The sequence below is a fragment of the Vitis vinifera genome, chromosome 14 (genome assembly GCF_030704535.1).
Source record: "Vitis vinifera cultivar Pinot Noir 40024 chromosome 14, ASM3070453v1".
NCBI lineage: Eukaryota > Viridiplantae > Streptophyta > Magnoliopsida > Vitales > Vitaceae > Vitis > Vitis vinifera.
Window position 1 is genome coordinate 22,143,246 of NC_081818.1, and position 21,936 is coordinate 22,165,181.

At 34.4% G+C, this 21,936-nt stretch overlaps 1 protein-coding gene across 4 annotated transcripts; it reads right to left on the reverse strand.

The window, feature by feature from the left end:
* Nucleotides 1-8,554: 8,554 nt before the first annotated feature.
* On the reverse strand, nucleotides 8,555-21,107 carry LOC100265150 (uncharacterized). Of its 4 annotated transcripts, none has more exons than XR_787569.3 (14): nucleotides 20,504-21,107; nucleotides 20,102-20,199; nucleotides 19,916-20,002; nucleotides 19,400-19,562; nucleotides 18,688-19,263; nucleotides 14,660-14,802; nucleotides 14,369-14,566; nucleotides 14,146-14,236; nucleotides 13,861-14,029; nucleotides 12,294-12,404; nucleotides 12,112-12,205; nucleotides 10,298-10,412; nucleotides 9,689-9,857; nucleotides 9,234-9,283 (listed from the first exon to the last, which is right to left on the reverse strand). XR_787569.3 is itself a non-coding variant. In XM_002279547.5 (13 exons), the coding sequence occupies exons 1-13, from the start codon at nucleotides 20,714-20,716 to the stop codon at nucleotides 9,119-9,121; spliced, it is 2,223 nt and encodes a 740-aa protein (XP_002279583.2). In that variant the 5' UTR covers nucleotides 20,717-21,070; the 3' UTR covers nucleotides 8,555-9,118. The 4 variants fall into 4 exon arrangements, 2 of the variants coding, with proteins under 2 accessions (XP_002279583.2, XP_019080907.1); XR_787567.3 differs by having other exon boundaries at nucleotides 9,689-9,860; nucleotides 20,504-21,071; XM_002279547.5 differs by lacking the exon at nucleotides 9,689-9,857 and having other exon boundaries at nucleotides 8,555-9,283; nucleotides 20,504-21,070.
* Between the last annotated feature and the right edge of the window lie 829 nt (nucleotides 21,108-21,936).

A 21,936-nucleotide genomic window follows, 5' to 3' on the forward strand; every position in this document is an offset into this window, starting at 1 on the left:
TTTGAATGTGGTTTCTTTTTAGTTGTTATTTAATTCCATCTCTGTGTCTACATTATCGAGCATTTCTTATTTGGAGCCTCATTAAGGATGACAATTTCTGTTACATTATTTTACGTATTGGGGTGACAAATTTTTTTTTTCAATAAAGCGAGACTTCCCCTATATTTATTTCCAAGTTGTGAATTAGTCCTCTTATCACATTATCTTCTGGTTGCACCTATTTCAATGTGCCATCAATTTCTAAGACGTTATAAAAATTGTCTTTCAATTTGTCCTCAATTAGATATACTTGTTACACACGTTGTCCATATGGTTATTATCTAGTAATTTATCTGGTTGCCGGTTGGATAATCGATCATACACGTGTTTGCTTCCAAACTATAAGCGTTTTCCTAAAATGCCATATTGTTATGTATTTCATTTATTTTTTACTTACAACTATGATTATGGAACACCATTACCAAATTAATCAAACAGATTAATTGTCGAAATAGTCAATTGACCTTTCCCTTTATTATTAGTTTCTCCAGGTCATCAATAACTGTTATAACACCCATTTCTAGGTGCCCGTTCTTCCAAGGTTGAAGCTTACAACAATCATTTCATTCTATGGCCACTACGGAGGTGATGCATTCTTTCTTGTTTTTAAATATTGATAACTTATTTCGGATACTTCATATTTTTACCAACTTACGACCTATAGTTGTTTTTTATGTTAAAGATTGAATTACATAAACATCCAATTGTAAATTATGAATCCACATGAATATGTTTGTTTGTTCATTCAATTTTATTGCTTTATTCACAACGTTTACGTATTCCTATTGATGTTAATTTTTTCATATATAAAATTCATGTGTAAACTACTACTGACCTCCAACCATTTCAATGCAGTCCACCAGATTGTACACACATTGTTCATCTTCAAGGTTTCTAAAACTATGCAACAGGCTCCCAGCTGAGAAATTGGACGTGGTTCGAGACCTTCAGTTTGGAGGTCTTCTTCACTTAAATTGCAAGGAGATACGACATAATATCTGCATATGGCTGATTGCCCATTTTAACGTTGGCTTCAGACGCATTGACATTACATCCCACAAAAGGTATGATCTGACAACTGCTGATGTCGGCCTTGTCTTTAGCCTCCCGACGACTGGACGGATTTTACATATTGCTACTACCCCATCTGATCATCCGTTCGATACCCTCAACACATGTGAGGAGAGACTCCTCAACTTACCTATTGGGGAGGAGTTTCGTAGATGCTTCATTTACTACACTTGTGCGACGCTATTAGCTCCCACCTCAAGGATTGATGGATGCCGAAACTTGTGGCATACCATCCATGAAGATGGTTTCAGAAATGATGTTAATTGGGGCCAATTTGTTGTTGACCAGCTTGTGGAGGGTATAAGACGATTTAAGCAAGGGAACAACGTCTGGGTTCATGGTTGCATTCTTTTCCTCCAGGTATTGGCCTTCTTTAACACTCATTAATTGGTAAATTTGAATTTGTTAACATTAATACCAACAAGTAAGAATTATACATATGTTTATTTCCATTGTGCAGCTCCATTACGTAATTAAATTCAAAATTCCTTCCGTTCATGTTCCTATGACAGCGCCCCTACTCTTAGCATGGTCAGATGAGTTGATAAAGGAGCGCTTATCTGCTGAGATAAGTGAGTTTGGGAGTTTTGGACATGGCGAGGTAGTCATTTATTCGGCATGAAGTTTGTTATATATTGATTTACATGCATTTTGAATACCTCCAATGTTTCTATGTTCTTAACATGCGTGATGTTCTCATAATGTAGGCGTTTGATGAATCGTCACCACCCCATACACATGTCGAGGATGACAGTGGACGGACAAGTAGTCATGTACGCTAAAACTACTTGTTACTTTACGCATTCAATCCATCTGAATCACATTACAATTTGGTTATCATTGCTATATTGTTAATAACTTCTAATCAATTTTCTTTTAACTAGTTTGAAATTAAATTTGCCTATGCCAATTTGTTAACATGTGACAGGAAATCTTGGAGAAGTACTATGCAGCAGAACGCGCAATAAATTCATATCAAAAGGGCATTCAGCAGCAACTTGGCATCATGCGTGGTCTGATCCATGCGTGGATCATTATTAGACAGGCTTCACATATTAGTTCGAGGGTCTGCAGCAGAGATTTCAGAGTATTGAGGAGCGCATGGATCAGCAGCAGGCTACGCATGAGCATATCCTATAGAAGCTTGATCGCCAGGAGCGTCAGCATGAGGAGATGATGGAGTACCTCCGCGCCGTGTTCCCACCGCCACCCCATGCACCTTGATTGCATTGAGACCACGTTGTTATTTTGTTTGTGTTGCAAAACTGGGACATATATATTTTGTATTAGCACACGTATATTCAGAGTAGTGTCATATTGCTTGCAAATGTTTTTGATTTCGTTTTAATTTGGGCTCAACATATATAAATATATATATATATATATATATATATATATATATATATATATATATATATATATATATATATATATATTATGCTATTTAGTTTATTATATGTTGTTTAGTAATATTTACAAGATGGCCAAGTCATCTCATCCATATTAAGAGGTACTGAACTTTAACCTTAGGCAAATTACCTAAGTCCATGATTTAGCAATGAACAACTCATCAACTTGGAAGGACTTAGACCTTTTATGCAATTTATCATGCACCCAAATGTGCAATGTAAGTGAAGTAGACTTGAATGTTCAAAATAATTAAGACACATAAGTATAATAGTAAAGGGTTACCAAAATCATAAATATAAATGAAATAATATATTGTTTCATAATGTCATGTTTTTCAAGGCTCCATTGTAATGATGTATTAGATTATGACAGAAAATGTTTTTTTGGTCATTTACAATGCCACCCTCATTCTTCTATACAAGATTGGTTCACGATTTTTATCAAACTATAATAAGCAAGGACTCTTGTTTACTATCATGCATTCATCTTGAGATTGAAGGATAGGCAAGGATGTTAAATGTTGGTATAGTTACTAGAGCCCTTTAGATATCAATAGTACAAGAATGAAAGAAAAATGGTAAGAAAAATGATTTTCCCATGTTTAATTATATGATAGAAAATAGAAAAAAAAAATTATATTTCTCACTAGTAAAAAATTTATGCATTTCAATTTATTTAATCTTAATGTAGAAAAGTTAAAATAAGTTAAATAAGTTTGAAGTAATATATAAAAATAATTTAGTGACTTTAAATCCATTTTTTATTTTTCTTCACTTTTTTATTATCTTCTACTTTTCCTCTCTTTTTATTTTCTTTCCTCAACTTTTTTACTCAAATTTTTTAGAACAAAACATAGCCTAAGAAAATGGAATGAATTGATCACTTGGTTAGAACTAGGATGATGACTCATAACCAAAAATTCTAATCCCACATTACCAATATTAGTCATTTCATTGCATTGTTTAACAAGTTGATTTTCTTAGAACATCCAATATAAGAAAAAATGTTTCATTCTCTCATGAAATGTGAGTTCTCAAAATAGTTTTAGAACTGATAAAATTTTTGAATTAATAACTATTAAAAAAATTAACAAATTTGCATATTTTGGAACTCTTTTATTAGTGAGTTGGCATACTTGGATTAAATTCATAAATGTGTACCATTGGTTGAAGTAGTTGCTGACTTCCTAAAAACAAGTTTTGATATATTTCCTAATAAAAGGAAAAATCAAATGAAAGCTTAAAGAGGAAAAATATAATCAAATTAATTAAATTGACAAGGGAATTAAATTAATTATGAGCTACCCGTAGATGGTCAACCGGGGATGGATCCGGTCAACCGGTTACCATCGACTGGTCGACATCCGGTCAACGATATTCACAGCAAGCAGAAAGGGCAACAACCGGTTGACCGGTTATCATAGACCGGTCTATGACTGGTCAATGGCCGGACGATGATCGGTCGACTACTAGTCAAGGCTAAGTATGTGCTGCCAGGTCTCTGTCCATGAAATAAATACCGGGCGACTGGATATCGGTTTGCAGTCGTGAACTGCTCGCCGATTCTGGCAGAAACCAATATAACGCATCCATAAGCATCCTCTTCCCGGTTGAAGTGAATTGTTGGACTCTCAGAAGCCGAACGTGCTCCGATCGGGTACGGGTGAACTAAAATAGTTAGTTAACAAATAATGTTGGTAAAACAGGTATGAAACCGGTCGACCTTTCTATGATACCAGCTGAGTTTGACATTTATCTTTATTACTCTTTAATTAATAACTGCTTTATTACATATTCATAATTAAAGTTTTGCAAACATATAGTACTACACAATATTGACTATAAAAATTATGTAATAAATATGAAGGTGTACATATAAAATGATCTAGAGATATAAATAGTAAATAATTAATGAAATGAATTTAATATTAAAAATATGGGCTATAAAATTATCTTAACAAACATGATTAATGTATTTAATGACTTAATAAAATTATCAAGTAAAGAAATTCTTCAGCAAACTTGGAGAACGACATGAAATGAGAATGAGCCATTCTTTGTCCAACAACCAATATAAACGGAGAAAAAACAAAATTTAAAAACAAGAAACATGTGCTGATAAACTGCAAAATAGCCAAAATTTAAGTTCAATACATTGGAATTTTAATTGGAATGAAATGCATAATTACATGTCCCAAAACGTATATGATACTATTTGATGAAAATAGTTACAATGTAAAAACTTAAAAGAAAGTTGGTATCTTATTATCCAACTCTTAACATAGATTGGCTTCCTATAAAATAAACTATCTTGATCATCTAGACTTCTCTGTTTTTCTCTTCTCATCTTTCATCTGATGTTAAGCCTCTTATTTTGAAGTATTTGTATTAATCGTGACAAAGCTCCCACTTCAAGAATCAACCCACCTGCACACATAAAGGGAAAAACAATTAGTTCAAGGATAAAAGATCATTTATTTGCTTCATCTAAAAACGAAAAGGAAAATGTGCAATTCGACACCCTCATGTACTCGTTTAAGTTCTCCTATTATCCGTCACTCCATACTGTGCACATAATTTTCCATTGATGCAAAGTCATAAATCAGTCTTACAAACAAAAGAAGTGAACATACTCATAATTTAAGAATATTGGAAGGATGAAAATTAAGAGAAAATAAACCTCTAAAGCCATAGAATGTGAATTAACTATCTGATTTTGCATGAAGCTGTTGAATTAGATACCTCAAAGATATTTGTCCTCACATCAACATCAAATGAGAGTTTTTCATAAAGGCAACAAATTGGCCTATTGAAATTATGTATTGTTACCCAAGATAACAAGGCGAATAGAGGGAGACAGAAATTGTTTGTCATAACACTTACCAACAATAAGTAAACACCACCATCAACGAATTTTTTTCAAAAAAAGTTGAAATCCTTCAATGTAGGTAAGGTTGTACACACTTGTACAGTTAGCACTTTTGGATTGTACAGTTAATGTAAATGGCTTGTACAGTTATGCAATCCACCAAAGGGACGACCGAACAAGTGCATATGGGTGGGGCAACAATGTTTCCATTATCGTAGATAAGGGAAAATGAGGAAAAACTTAACCCTCATTTTGGTTCCTACGCCTAAGTAATGTGGGGGAGCTAAAACAATGAACTAACATTGTACAAATAAAATAATATACGTGGAAGGAGTGTGTTGTCAACCGATATGTGTGAGGAATGTTCACGACGAGTGGAAAATGTTGATGACTAAGTTCTTCAAAATCACTTGAAATACCTTAAGATACACACCCTTGTACACCCTTGTACATTTAGTACATTGCCATTGTACACTTGGTGTAAAGGCCTTGTACAGTTGGAGCAATTCCACTTAAATACAACTGAAGGAGTGCATATAGGCGGGTTAACCACATTCCAAAGAAATGGTTGAGTGAAAAAGGGAAAAATGAAACCCAATTTAGGTTCTTATGCAACATAAGTGTGCTACCACAAGGCATTTGAATGTGTACGAAGGGAAATGAGAAATGACTGTGAGGGATGCCCCCCTAGCAAAAAATAAGGAAATGAGCAGCGAATTTTTTTCAAAAAAAGTTGAAATCCTTCAATATAGGTAGGATTGTACACACTTGTACAGTTAGCACTTTTGGATTGTACAGTTAGTGTAAATGGCTTGTACAGTTATGAAATCCACCAAAGGGATGACCGAACAAGTGCATATGGGTGGGGCAACAATGTTTCCATTCTCGTGGATAAGGGAAAATGAGGAAAAACTTAACCCTCATTTCGGTTCTTACGCATAAGTAATGTAGGGGAGCTAAAACAATGAACTAACATTATACAAATAAAATAATATACGTAGGAGTGTGTTGTCAACCGATATGTGTGAGGAATGTTCACGACGAGTGGAAAATGTTGATGACTAAGTTCTTCAAAATCACTTGAAATACCTTAAGATACACACCCTTGTACACCCTTGTACATTTAGTACATTGGTCTTGTACACTTGGTGTAAAGGCCTTGTACACTTGGAACAATTCCACATAAATACAACTAAAGGAGTGCATATGGGCGGGTTAACCACATTCCAAAGATATGGCTAAGTGAAAAGGGGGAAAATGAAACCCAATTTAGGTTCCTATGCAACATAAGTGGGCTACCACAAGGCATTTGAATGTGTACGAAGGGAAATGAGGAATGACTGTGAGGGATGTCCCCCTAGTAAAAAAAAGAAGGAAACGAGCAACGATTGTTTTCAAAAAAAGTTGAAATCCTTCAATATAGGTAGGATTGTACACACTTGTACAGTTAGCACATTTGGATTGTACAGTTAGTGTAAATGGCTTGTACAGTTATGCAATCCATCAAAGGGACAATCGAACAAGTGCATATGGGTGGGGCAACAATGTTTCCATTCTCGTGGATAAGGGAAAAGGAGGAAAAAATGAACCCTCATTTCCGTTCATACGCATAAGTAATGTAGGGGAGATAAAACAATGAATTAACATGGTAGATATCAAATAAAATGCATGCAATGAGTATGTTGTCAACCAATAAGTGTGAGAAATGTCCCCCACGATTGGAAAAAGTAAATGAGCAAGTTCTTAAAAATCACTCGAAATCCCTTAAGATACACACCCTTGTACACCCTTATACAGTTGGTGTACATGCCTTGTACAGTTGGTGTAAATGTCTTGTACAGTTGCAAAAATTCGACCTACCTACAACTTAAAGAGTGCATATGGCCGGGTTAACCACATCCCAATGTTATGGCTGACTGAAAAGGGGGAAAATGAAACCCAATTTACTTTCCTATTCATCATAAGTGCGCTAACTAATCCCCACAGCTCATCGTCTCCACCATACCCATTTATTGCCTACACTATAAAGCCAACAACCAGATTATAAAGTGAAGAATTTTCAAACAGGTGAAATGCCATTTAATAGGAGATCTTTTCGAAAATATTCACTATAAGTTTCTTCAATTTACTTACCTCATGCTTCATTCCTATGACCCAAGATGGATATGATCAAATCAAAATGTGAGAGAAAATAATTTACACCCACCGTCATTTGGATTTTGAAATGATGATGATGATAAAATAGATGCAAGGCTTTTCTAATTTCTGACTTGCTTACAACCCGCTCCCGCCGAAGAAATCGGTTGGGGGACATTCATAGTGGCCATCCTCTTTGATCATGGTGTTTACGGAGAGAGATAAAAGGGTAGGAGGATGGTGACCCTTTTTGCAGTCAGGTGACATGGCATTTCACATTTAACACAATTCTCCCTTTTAATTTACAGCAATCTGACTTGGAAATTTGAAGGGTATATAGGTCACTCAATATCTCATAGTCTTTCTATTAATTCTGTAACATATATGGACCATTTGTTAATTTTTAGGTCTAGCTGGGCCCAAAACACAATTCTCCCTATAAATAATTGTTGAATTGGTTTGATTTATTTTAAATTTTTGGAATATTGAACATATATTTATATATATATAACTCAATCTCTAATTTAAGAAGTTCTTTGAGGATAGTGAGTTTTTTATATATCTATTACTTGTTTGTTGACATTACACAAATTCTATGATGTTTGTCTAATTTAAATTTAATTTAGTTATATTGATTAATATTAATAAATTACTTTGAATTGAATAAAATAAAATGAAATATTTTAACGTTTTCTATTCAACAAAAAAAAAACGCAAATTTAAGGTTTGAAGAGGTTGAGAGAAAGAGCAGAATAGTGTGGATGGCAAGGAGAAGTTCAGAGTTTTAAGGGGAAAGTGGAAGAGAGTGAAAAGTGAGAGAGAGGCACCTCCTTGATACCCATCAAAAGATGTTCTGGCAGATAAATAGCATCCAGAGTCCAAATGTAGCACTGTGATAGAAGTAGAATGGGCATGTGAAAGGGTCTAAACTTACTTATGCATTATACCCTGGAGTTTGAGACGATGTATCGGTATCATATTAGTCTATAAATATCTTGAACATGTGACAGCCGGACACTAAACGGAGATGTAGCACTCAATAATTGGTTTGTATCAATTGAGCTCACACATTCAACCTATGACATGCAATGACTGATGCACGTGGACTCTTGTAAATAAGACAGCTACTAATGCTCTGGACATATTCGAATTATTTCCACCATTTACAATGTGGGTCATACAAACACATCCAGAAGTCTCATACAGAATCTCAAATAAGAAAACATCTGTGGCTACTACAATCACATCAAAGTCATTCAACTCCTGTCATGATGCCAATCTCTATCTTTAGGAAGAATTTTCATAACTGCCTGAGCCATAGTTATGTGGTTTAGACTGGCTGTGTGGGCATGAGTACGGTAAAGAACTATATGAACCGTGACCTAATGAAACTTCTTGCACTAAAGGACTCCACCTATCCCTACCATATAAATCTTCTACTACAGACAGACTTTCCATGGCTGGGGATCCTCTGTCTCAGGGTATATTCTGTCAGAAGAGTAACTAGAATAACGACCACGACATCTTGGAAGGTAACAGCACATCAAGGGGCCAACTTCCAGGTCACTCATGGAAATGCCTTTGGTTGCAGGGTTCAGATGAATGGTTCAATCTGGCTCAGCTGCCTAGATTCTTTATCTGCAAATTTTGGGATCCTGGGCTCAGCATAGTCTGTTTCATGAATTTCTTCATCTTCTTGTTCCTTCTTAGCATCTTTATTGGCATACATCATAATCCCTGATGTAGGTCTCTTTCTGATCTGAGAAAATATCCAACAAAGTGATTAGAATATAAATAAAATTTGCACTGAACCAAGCAGAGCTGCTGATACAACAACAATCAAATCCCCTGCCTGTCAGAATTTGAGAAAAGGTTCAGGGTCCCCTCTCTCTGACCACTATTAGACAACCCCGGACATTCATGAACATCAGCACTTAACTGCCAATATCATGAAAATTTATGCATTGCCCCAAACTTTATGTGAAAATTAGCTGCAGATTATGTCACAAAAATTCAAACCCACAGCCCATATGCTATGACCCTCATCTTTGCCAAAGAAATAGGTGTTATTTTCCAATGGTGTTAATCCCCATAATTGAAATGCAAATTAGATTCTACTTGTTTGTTCCGAAGGTATAAACTAACACACCTCAGGCAAACTGACCTTGTAGCTAAGCAACTTTTTCTGTGGGTATCCAGAAAATGCAACTTGAACAATGATGCAGGTGTGATCAATTTACATTTACATATTTGAATCGTCAAAAAATGAAGCTAAGCAGCACATTGGAAGTAATTCATATACAACCAAGTCTCTAGCTCATAGCATTAGCTGTCTGCTTCACAAGAAAGAAACATGAAGTTAGTTTCTTTCCAAAATAAAATATAACATATAGTTCTAATGTAGAGCATTTCTTAAAAAAAAGGCTCAAAGTATAGAGTTGAACTTAATCTATAAAATCACTTTTGTTTGTGACTTAGAGTGTGTTTGACAGTGATTCTAAAAAGTGTTTCTAGTCTTTCTAATACTTAAAAAATAAAAATTTTCAAGCGTCAAAAAGATTAGAAACACTTTTCAGAATTACTACCAAATGCAGTCTTAGAGTGCATTTGGTAGTGATTTTAGGAAGTGTTTTTAGTTTTTATAACAATTGGAAATTTTCATCATTCTAGTATTAAAAATACTAGAAACACTTTCTACAATTACTGCCATACGCACTCTTAAGATTTAACATACTTTGCAGTAACTAGCAATCAAGGAATAATAGAGCAGTACCTCAATTTTACTAGTTGAACATTGCAGCTCATCCATAGAATCATGCAAAAACTCTTCCTTCGCACTTTCTAGGGGAAGCTTTTCAGTAACTGTGTGAAGCCTAAGCTTCTTCTCCCTGCATCAGAGCAAAAATTGTTCTGAAAGTGTCAAGCATATCAACAACCAAGTAAACATGAAAGTTGAAACCATAGGTCATAAATAAAACAAGAATCAGTTCAGGAACTTCCTTCCTGTAAAAAAGTAAAATGATTCTCATGTAATAGTAAAATATAAGACGCTTTTCATTTCTCATTAGCACATGAGTTTGTATATTAAGCTAGACTGTAAGTTTAGAAATGAGAATCAACACAATAGAATATTTATGATTTGAAAGTGTACTCCTCGATTTGCTCTCTTGAGGAATGGAACTGCATCAGCACAAAGCGCTTTCTTTGCTTTAGTTGTTTCATACTTTTACTTATCTCAAATAATTGGTACAACGACAAAGAGATCAAATTACAGCTAGACAGGTGGTGGTGTTAAATTCCACATTGACATGCTGATCTATGAGCATCAACCATCTGTTCTTGAGATGGAAAGTTCAATGGCACATCATACATAAACTCAATTCCAGGTGCCAACTCACCAGCAGCTGCACTCCACATAAAACCATTGACAAAAAATCATGCCTAACCCTATTTCCATGCGGATTGTGTAACCATGACCTCCCCCATCTTCCTGCCAGTGCTAAATCAATCCAAAGGCATGGTGGCATCTCAGTGCAGATGCCCATTAGATGAGGCTAGCTACATGTGATGAATATTGAAGAAGGTTCTCCTATGGATCATAAAATCAAAGAAACAACATTGCAAGCACACTCTGTACTAACGTCCCAAACAAGAATCGACTCCAACACTACTTAAGGTAAAATGCCACACCTCCCACATCCAGAAAGAGTTTCCAGAAAAATGTCACATGCACTTCAAACCACTAAAACTGTCAGATTATTAGAAATTTCACTTTTATTGAACTTCCCCTGCATCCTGGTCCAGACTGAAGATGGGCTACAACTGATTGTCATGATGGAATTCCAAGTAGGAAATTCTAAAGTTTTTAGCCGCCTGCCATTTTCCAAGAGTATTAAAATCATGCAATTCCAATCATATTCAATGCTAACCTTGTAAATTTTGAGACAGGTATACATTATTAGACCATCTAGACTGAATGCAATATACTTCTCTTAATGGCTCAGAATATACAGTTAAAATCATAAGACTCACTTTTCATGTATTTCACTTTCACTTCCATTGCTTCAACCTTGGATGCAGGACAGTTAAATTCAGTGAACAAGATAGATGCTTATATTTTGAGTAACAAAATACCAGAAAAGTTATATGATGAAATAATTATGACATCTATTTTTGTAATCTAAAATATTACCTGAGAAATGAAAATGCAAGAATATACCAAAAAGAGGGTGGCACGTGCTACATACGTCATTGATTCTCAAATATGAGAGACAGGAGAGTGGTTTCCATGTCTAATGGTGGTAACAATTGCTAAAGTGAACATTGTACATGTTAGAGTAGGTTTCCTAATTTCATAAATGAAGGCCTATTCAGGACCTTGGTTGGTTAACATAATGCTGAAGATCAAGGAATTCCGAAACAAATCAAAAAGAAAATGTGAAGTCTGAAGTCTGAAGTCCTTAATTAATAAAATTAGATGCAAAGCATGAAAAGCCTCAAATGAAACTAAAATGTAGTAAGAATCATTCATGATACTCTGTAGAAATTGCAACATAAAATAGAGAGGAAACCAATCATTAATCTTACCTAAAAGAAATATACTCTTCAACCGATTTTTTCTGTCCAAGCTCATAGGAAAACCATTTTTCATCATGGATGCCTTCATCCGTTGTTCCCATATCTGAACAATGGAAAAGGAAAATTAATGGCATCCAAACTCATAAAAATTGGACTTCGTTAACAATCAAAATAATGCATGCAAAACTAACCTTGAAGCAAAATATCTGGTTCACCAGAATAGCCATTTAATCTCCAAAATGAATGACCATTAACATCCAAAAGCAGAGGTTCTGTTCTAACAGCATCAGACCTTTGTTTTCCTATGGACATTGTTTGCAGAGGTCAGAATATATCACTGAAAATATGTAACTCTAACCAGACCCATGAAGATACAAAACCTGAATGATAAAAGCAGAAAAACCAAATGGATATTAACTTAAATATTCTAATTGTCACACGTATTCTTCATGGATTCAACTAAATCAAATGGTGCAATCAGTAAAACCTTTTCCTAAAATATGTTGTAAGAGTCAATGAAGAAAAAGATCAGTGCACATGCAACTAAAAAAAATTATTTTGTTAAATTGGTGTAAGATTGAGATAACCTGTACAATGATTATGAGCATATGATTCATTTAGAAGATACAATGTAGTAAATGTTTAACCTACCCATATTTGCCACTTACACATGTATACAATAAATAGCATATTCAATGTTTCTAATAAGGTAAACTGTTTGGGTTGTCCATCTTCAGCATGAAAAGAAATAGAATTTGAGCTTGTGCATCTTCAGAAGATGTTTGAGTCTGTTAATTGAATAAAATATACAATGCTAGGACTTCTTCTAAATTGACTAGCCTTAACATCATTCTCTTTTGAACAATAATTTAAGTGCAGATATCAAACTTTTCCTCTTTCTCAGTTACTGTGGTATTAAATTGGTTGATGCACTTCAGGACTACAATAAGCTTAGTTTCAGGAACATGGTTCAGGACACAACATGGAACTAATCAATCAAAGACAACAATTTGAAAAGGTTTTCAGAGAATGGAATAATAATTTAACTTTAATTTGTGAGTAATAGAAAGTTTTCTGAATGAAAAAGAAAGTAATAAAAAAAAAAATCGATAGATAGACAAAATAAATATAGTTTGGAGAATCCTGATTTTAATTCCATAAAGAGATTCCTGTTATAATTATAATCTATTGGAATATGGAGCACATCTCAACAATGATACAACCATGCAAACCATAAGGCACAAGGAGTCTCCATAAGCAAGCTGCAGAAGAATGTTGTAGCTTCCACACATTTTACCTTTAGAGCAATAGAGACATGAAAACAAAAATCCTTTAATGGTTCAGAAGTCTTCTTCAATGGGTCAATCCATTCATTTAGTTAATATATGCTAAAAGCAGCAAAAGTGCTACATCAATTAAATATATACTTTCTTTTTCTTTCAGAGCAAAAAGCAGTATTTGCATTGCAACATCATTAAGTCAAATATCAAGCTTGGAAGCAGTTTCCAATAATGAAAAAATACCAAGAAAGCAAAAATATGTGTGTGCATGTGCGTGAGAGAGAGAGAGAGAGAGAAAGAAAGTGAGAGCCCTATACATTAGTTCTAAACCATCAGTATAAACATGAAATAACACAGCACAATATAAAGATAAAGCAATATTCTTTTATTCAAGAGGATAACAACTCATTCAACTGAAAATATATAAGCATGCTCTTTCTTGAACCACATGAACTACAGGTAGGAATCTAGAACATACTCTTGGGTACCATGCTTATTGCCTCCAGCATCTCCGCATGGGCTTGTGCAACTTCAGTTTTTATTTTGGAAACAGTAGGTTCATGCTCTGAAATCAAGATAGGAGCACTATTTTGTGCAATGATGGCTTTGGCTGTCTCATCTTGCAACTTCTGCTTCATGAGCTTCTTCTGTGCAAGATATCTACTTTTAAAACAGAAATAATAATAATAATAATAATAATAATAATAATAATAATAATAATTATGATCAATCTAAAAAGGCCATTTCTTCTTGGTTGCATTACCTTGTCCTTTGCAGCAAGAACCTTTTCTTTTGCTTCCTTTACTCTTTCAACAAATTTTGAATTTTGACGGTCAGTCCAACTCCTCAATTTTCTAGAAAAAAGAGTATTGAACTTGTTCATCATTATGTAAAATGTAAGGAAAAAAAAAGGATAAAGTTCAAGAAAATGATGCATTAAACCATAATGACAAAGAAAAGTACCATATTCAACCATAATCACTCACTCAGTGCAAAGAACTTCATCACATAGAAAATTGAGGAGTCTGATCTTTTTTGAAAAGTCCAACTCGTCATATCCATCACTACCCCTATCAAAACAGTCTGAGGGCAGTTCTTTCGAAGCACACTGGGATTTGGAGACACATTGCCCTAGAGCTACCAACCATGAATTTTTCCCATTTGCAGAACTTAAGGGTCGAGAGCTAAATAGAAAATGCATGGAGATAATTAAATGTCCCATTAGAAGGAATAAAATTTAATTTTATATACATAATTGCTAGGGTGAAGATGCATACTCTTGTCCTAAATCTTTTAGTATCAGAGACAGCAATTTGATATGAAATCGAACACCTAACGATTGTTGTCCACGGTGCTTGCTACAGCCACTTATCAATTCTTGCATTATAGATTCTGACTGCCCTTTTCTGAGATCAAAAGCCTAGCAGCAGCAACAAGAAATAAGGGGACGAAAAGAAGAACATGCAATATGATAGGGAACATTTTAGCTATGTAGCATTTGCATAGCATTGGAATATTAAGTAATATACATATTACCAAAATAATCAATTGGAAGAGGGAGGGCAGGGGCAGGGGCAGGAAAGTCGACCCTTACATTCATTATTTATCCTGGATTATCCATGGTAAATAGAATTAAATGTCCACAAAAGTAGTATAGACATTAAACGCCATAAGTCACACTATCCTACCATTTTCAGTTATACATCATTTGTTTCAATTGAACATTTCGGTTTGAGTATACCCATTCTCCTATTAAGAAGAAAAATGTTTCTAACAAGACCATAGTTGCCCAAAACTTAAAATCGCCTATGTGATACATGTAATGTGACACATTTTTCATGTAAAATGCTGTATATCATTGACAGGCATTGCACTACAATTTACTTTACAATATGCAAATATGGGAATTGGAACTCAATTATAATTATTGATGATGAATGCTAATATTTGCATTCCTTTTTTTACTCTTAATACCTTCTCATGAAATTAAACATATTAACATATTGGCATATTGGCTTATAGCAGTTCATATATGTATTGTCACGTTTTGCAGCTATTCCCAATATGTTTAAAACAAACATACACCACACAACTCCGAAAAGACAACAGGCAAAACATAACGTAATTTATATGTTCACACCTATTAACAAGACACCAAATCCACCTATTTTGGTTGTTGCATAAAATCAAGCAGCCTTCTAATGCCCTAAGTTTATTCCTATGTAGCTTTAATATCCATCTCGGTGGTGCTATTACCACTCAACAAAGCAGAAACTATGAAAAAAAATAAAGATTGCATACTATGTTACCTTTCTGTGGACCAATTATATTGGGAAGTTTAAAGTCTTCACTAAATTCAGGGCCTTCACATGACTCATGGCCAATAAAGAGGTTAAAGTAAATGACTTGGAAAATATTAGGATATCCCACAAGTTATCAGTCCTGAGTACATAGTTTTAAAAGGTGTGCTTAAAGCACGCCTAGGCCCAAGGTGCAACTAATCCCTAGCTATAGCGTCTTGTTGAAGAGGCGCGCCTTGTCTACTTTTCTTTTCATTTTTAAACACTTTTATTCTTGAAATTTGTAATTGTATATTAAAATTTATATAATTTTATTACTTTTTTTGTTGAATGCTTCTTTTAAATGTTTGAAATCTTAAATTTTTTAAGGATTTGATTGGATTTTGGATCATATTTTATAAAATTGATATGCACATTAGGTCAGGTTTCACTTCACTCAGATGTGCGCTTTGTGTTGCACCTTGCGCCTAAGCTATAGGATACTTTTGTGCCTTAGGTGCACCTTACGCCTTTTAAAACTATGCCTAAGTAATGTGTTTTTATGTTAGTGAAGAAAATGTGCACCACTTTTTTTTTCTTAGTTGTAATGTTGCCTTGGATTCATGGAAAAGAATACTTGAGTAGGACAATGTCTCTTCAGAAACCAACCCCACTTCCTTCCCCACACACGCACAAGGGTTGTAGACATGATGACTATTACCTTTAAGGCTCTTAGGAGAAATCAAATGAGGAGAATACTTTAGCAAGGGCTTTTTTTAGTCATTCTCTAGGTTATTTAGCTTGAAAAGAATGTTAAGATTTTCTTTTCTAGAAATTGAGGCTTGTTGAGAACTTGTAGGATATCATTCACTATTGTTGCTAAGAATTTTTGGAGGCATTCCATCTAGCATGATTGTGTTGAAAAGTAGAGAATTGTGAGACAAATGCAGTGTTAATAGAAAAGAAGTTGGTTGGAAGGTATACCCTCATCTTAGGCTGTTTTAAACTTTATTTGAATGGTCACTCAATGGACAACAGAGATCAGTTAAGATTGGTGGTCATTAAATAAAGGAAAAAAAAATGATGCCAACGTGGTTAGAGCATTCTCCAATCCAGATGGTTATGCTTAGCTATTAATGTTAAAGTCCTAGCTTTAATAGAAGGCTTGACCAAGGTGACTGATTTGTACTTTAGAGAACTGTAAGTGGAGGGGACTTCAATTGTTATCTCTTGGGTGGCTCAGAGGAAAAGAAAACCTCAGAAATCGGAAGCTTGAATTCATAAGATTTAGCTACCGAAACAAGTTCCCCCTTGGTGATAGTTTCTTGTTGGGGATTTTCCTCCCTCCCAACTTTTGTGTTTCTTAGTGTAAATTATTGGATGCTTCATGTACCTATTTTCTGTTCTTCTCTTTAGATTTAGTGCTCATCCCTTCCTCTTTTGCTCATGGCATGAAAGATAGCTCAACCTTATCTTGTATCTTTTTCAATTTAACAAAATATTGTTTCCCTCCAAAAAATATTTTTTAAAATTAAATTTTAACAAACTAATGCTTTATTTTAAGCGTTCCCTTCTATTTTAAGTGAGGTTACTTATTTCTATATATTTTACCTAATATTTTCTTAGGGTTTGACTGTTTTGATGTTTACTATTGTAATATGATACTATTTATGTCAATTTTCTATTTTATAAAACCTAGCAAACCCCAAATCCTAAACACATTATTAATCCAATTTAAAATTTCAATTGCTTTTATCATGAAGAATTGTTTCAGTGTAATGTAATAGTAAGTATAAAGAAGGATGAAATCCTTCCAACAGTACACAAATACTATAGAAAACCTAATAAAAGAAAAGGAAAGTAGATGCACACTAGTCCAGCAAAGTAATTCTAACTTAATAGCTTAAGATAGTTACTTATTGTCAATACAAGTTAAGAGGAAAAGAATCTCCTAAAATAGAAACCAAATATTTGGCTTATCAAGGGGTCTACACAAGGGACAAACCAAATATGAGGTAATACCAATTGTTTAGTGCAGCCACCTATCAAATTTCCAAGGGCCTCTCTTTCTTAGCCTTCCAAGAAATGCAAACAGCATAATTTCCTTTCAAAGCTTCAGCCTGCAACAGACTGTCCAAAAGAGCTAGAATCTCAGTCTCAACAGCAAAATCCTTCGCCACAAGTTTAGAGAAGGCCCTTACCACTGTACCAATTTGGCCACTGAGAAATCCCTCATTCCCTTGCTGCCCTAGGTTACCCAAAGAACACCAAAAAGGTTTCAAAATACCCATTAGAGGTCATACATGAAGTGTCTCCTTAATCAAGCTAATAGTTTTACAGAATAGGTCTCAATGTAATAGTATGAGACTCAAAAGGGGTGCACACAAAGGCTTTACTAATGGAAGCCCAAATAGAAGAAGATAAGTAAAACAAATCTAAACTGCCTCCATAGTCGTCCACCTATGATTAAAAAATCTCACATTCCTTTCCCACCAAATAGTCCAAATCAAAGTGATCCATAACTTGATTCTAAGTATTTTGGTATGTAGTAAGATTGCAACATAAAAAGGAAAGAAGATGATAAAGTATCAATAATAATCAAAACTCTTGGTGCAAAAGATGATGAAACCTAAATTTCCCTAAAAGACATATTTTAAGCCATATGAACAACGGTCAAGATGTGAGACTCCTATCTAACATTAATATAAAGCGACCTTACTTGGAAGCTCTATGCTAATAAATATCAAACCAATTACCCAAACAAAACCTTATCCACAAATTCAACTAAAATAACTCCAGACAGATTTGATTGAATAATCATTTTCTCCTGGCATGAGCAGTTGTAATTAAAATAAGATATCATATAACACAATAACAAATCACAAATATTTGCTCTGAAATTGTTTAGCTTTCTAATGCAAACCATGAACAGTTTCTGCAAGATGCAGTGAATGATCAATTTCTGTAAGATGCAATCACATTATTGGTCTAATAGTAAATGCATGGAATCAGAATTTAAATTTAACCTTTCCAAAAGCTGCACAGAATTCTAAGAATTGCAGTGCATCCCCAACATCTTCAGGAGGCAACTCAATGCCAGTTACAGTAGTTAACTTGGTGCCCTGAGGCAATGGAACATCAACAACAAATGCTCTGTTCTGAAATTTCAAAGTGTTCTTAACTGTATGCGATTTGACAACTTTATAGCGCTTGGCTCCTGCATTATCTAAACCTCCCATATTTTGGCAAATTGTGCCATCTCCTTCTCTGTTTTCTCCTATTTCAATGGAATCAGAAGACACTTTCTGAGATGATCCTGTCTCAGAACTCTTCTCTTGCAGGATATCACCATCCTCTTGTTCTGGTTTTGCTTCATTATTAGATAATTCGTTGGTGATACACAGCCCTTTTAGGTTACTCTTCTTTAAACAACTACCATTATCGACATTGTGATCATGCTCCTTTAATTCTTCGCTAGTTGTTTTTTTCGGTTTCTTCTCATCAGGGCTTAGTGTTAAATCCTCCAGATGCAAGTTTGGATCATCCTTTCCATCAAATGAGTTTTCCTTCCCTAGCTTTCTAGGGGAAACAACCACAGACTCCTGTCAAAAGTATGAATTAGTGTATATATATAACAGAAAACAAAATTCCACCAACCTAACATTCTAAAACTCAAAATTCTCACATCTCGTCATACATAAGATAAATAAATCAAGAAATAAAACGCCCCTATTACACCTTGCTTGGGGTAGCAGGCTTTCTTGGATAAGCAACCATTTCCTTTACATTCTTAACACTATTGTCAGGATCCATAACTTGCAGCATTTCTGAAACAGAAGAAAATCCGGTTGCCTTGGCTTTGTGCACCAGAATACCAGTAGGTGCACAACCTATTTTCTTCCTGGAAAAAAAGAAAAAAAAAAAAAGAAAAAACAATTTTGTTAGATACACTGAAAAAATTAGCAACATCAAATAGCATGGTTCAATTAGTTGGAAATAAAATTTAGAAAAATAAAGAAGCCCCATTCATGTCTTATATTTTTCATTATTTGGATTTTGGAATCCAAGAAACTCAAACTAATACAAGTACTTCACTTAAATTGGGAAGAGTTTTCATTTCACCGGAACCAAAATAATATTAAACATAAAATTCAAAATTTTTTGTCTGGTCCCCTGTTTTCTGAGGAATTGAACAGACCATACCAAAGTTGTAGACGATAGGGGGAAAAAAAGAAAAAAAGAAAAATCCACTACCTGCAAAAACTGCAATTGCAAATGCCTCTGCACTTAGGGCACTTCCAATCCTCCAACTGTGCCACCTCTTCGGCTTTCTCTCCATATCTAATTCAAGATCAACCAAGTCAATTGGGAAAATATGTAAGTTCCCATCAGACAACAATATATTCAATATATATAAGAAGTATATAACATATACCAGACCTGTTTAAGAGACATCTCTGGCAGTACTTAATAGGACAAGGCTTGTTTTTCTTCAGGTTCCTGCATAGTGTCCCAGAGTCTCTCGTTTTTTGCCGACACTTCAACATTAAATTCAATCCAAAAGATATCACAACAGAATGCCCAAAGAACAACGAAGAGAACAAAAATTAGAATTTTCATTTACTCTGTTTGGTTTCTGATAAAAGATGGAAGGAATTAATAAGGAAAAAAACGCCCAAAATCTTCCGATCTTTTTTACACAATTGTAGATTTGAAACAAATAAAATAGTTAACGATCAAAGACTGATTTAGCCGATATTCCCACATTTTCCCGGAAACCAAACAGAAAAAAAAAAAAGGATATACAATAAATAACAAAAAAAAAAAAGAGAAGAAAAGAACCTGATGACACGTCTTCCGATAAACAGAATCACTTGGATTCTCGACAATTTGAATCCCCGAGGTTTTGTCGGGCTCGGGAGGCGACGAACTAGAAACTGGCACAAATTGTACTTTCCCAGCATCATCAGAGAGCGCCATGGAATCCTCCATCAAGACGTGATTCTTTTGAGCAGAGAGGTTGGCTTCGGGAGCAGGGCCGCAAGGAAGCGACATGTGCTTAGAGATTTTCAGACGCGTCGCCTTTTGTCAGCGTTGAGAGTTGAGAGACTCAGAAGATACCAAAACTGAAAGATTCGTATTTTGTTTCCGTACTTTTCTGCACTATTTCCCCAAAAGTAGTTTTGAATCTCCCTGCCTCGGCGGGACACGACAGGAGTGCAAATTTTCTATCAGAACTGGTTTTCCCCGATTTGGGAAATGGCCCGCCAATAGGAAAATAGACTCTCAAGCTCTGTGCTCAATGCCCTTTCTAGGTTAATGAAAAGAAATTTGTTTTGTCCAGAGATTATAAATTTTCCGGCTGCTCCCAATCAATTTTTTTAATATTTAGTTGGTTGAATCTAGGGCTGCCACTTCCAAGTGGGCAATTGGGCATGGCGATGGTCAACCGGAGCACAACCCAAGTGTATGCTATTAATTTATCAAAGTCCAATCTCATGGGTTGGGCTCCGATTAATGAAAATATGTTGGAATTGATCATGTGATATTAGTACTTAACCCGAGCCTAACCCAAATATGAAATTAATTTATTAAAATTACATCCAACGAATTAAACTTTGATTAATAAATATAACTTTAGATTGATTAGGTTTAGATGCACTAAACCGACCTAAAATCAAGTAATTTGATTTTACGACTATCTAATAAGAAAACAATTATTAATTAAATTTATACAAAATTTATTCACCATTTTCGATTGAATGTAAAAATGGGTAATTAAAATGTATTTTAATAATATAATAATTAATAAATGTGATAATATATTTTTTATTAGTCACGCTTTCTTACTAGTCATGTCATAAAATAATTTGATCAATTGAATGATTGATGTGGTCACAATATGTTCAAATCGTGACAATAAAGATAGGATTTTGCTTGGCAAAAATAGAATATTATATATTATTTTGTATCCATTAAATATATTTTTATATGTTGTTTTATCATTTATATTATATATTACTTAGTATATACTATGTTTCATATTACTATTATATGACATATATAATGTATAGATTTATTATATGTGAGATATTTGATATATTTATATATAGATATAATAATGTAGTCATAATATCTTGATCAAAAGTTTCATTGTTCTAACGGTGAGAAAGATTTTTCAAAATTCGATCAAATCGATCAATAATTTCATCATCTGTTAGGTGGTCAATCGATCAACCAAGTTGGCTTGGGTGTTTATGTCATAGAATCTTTCT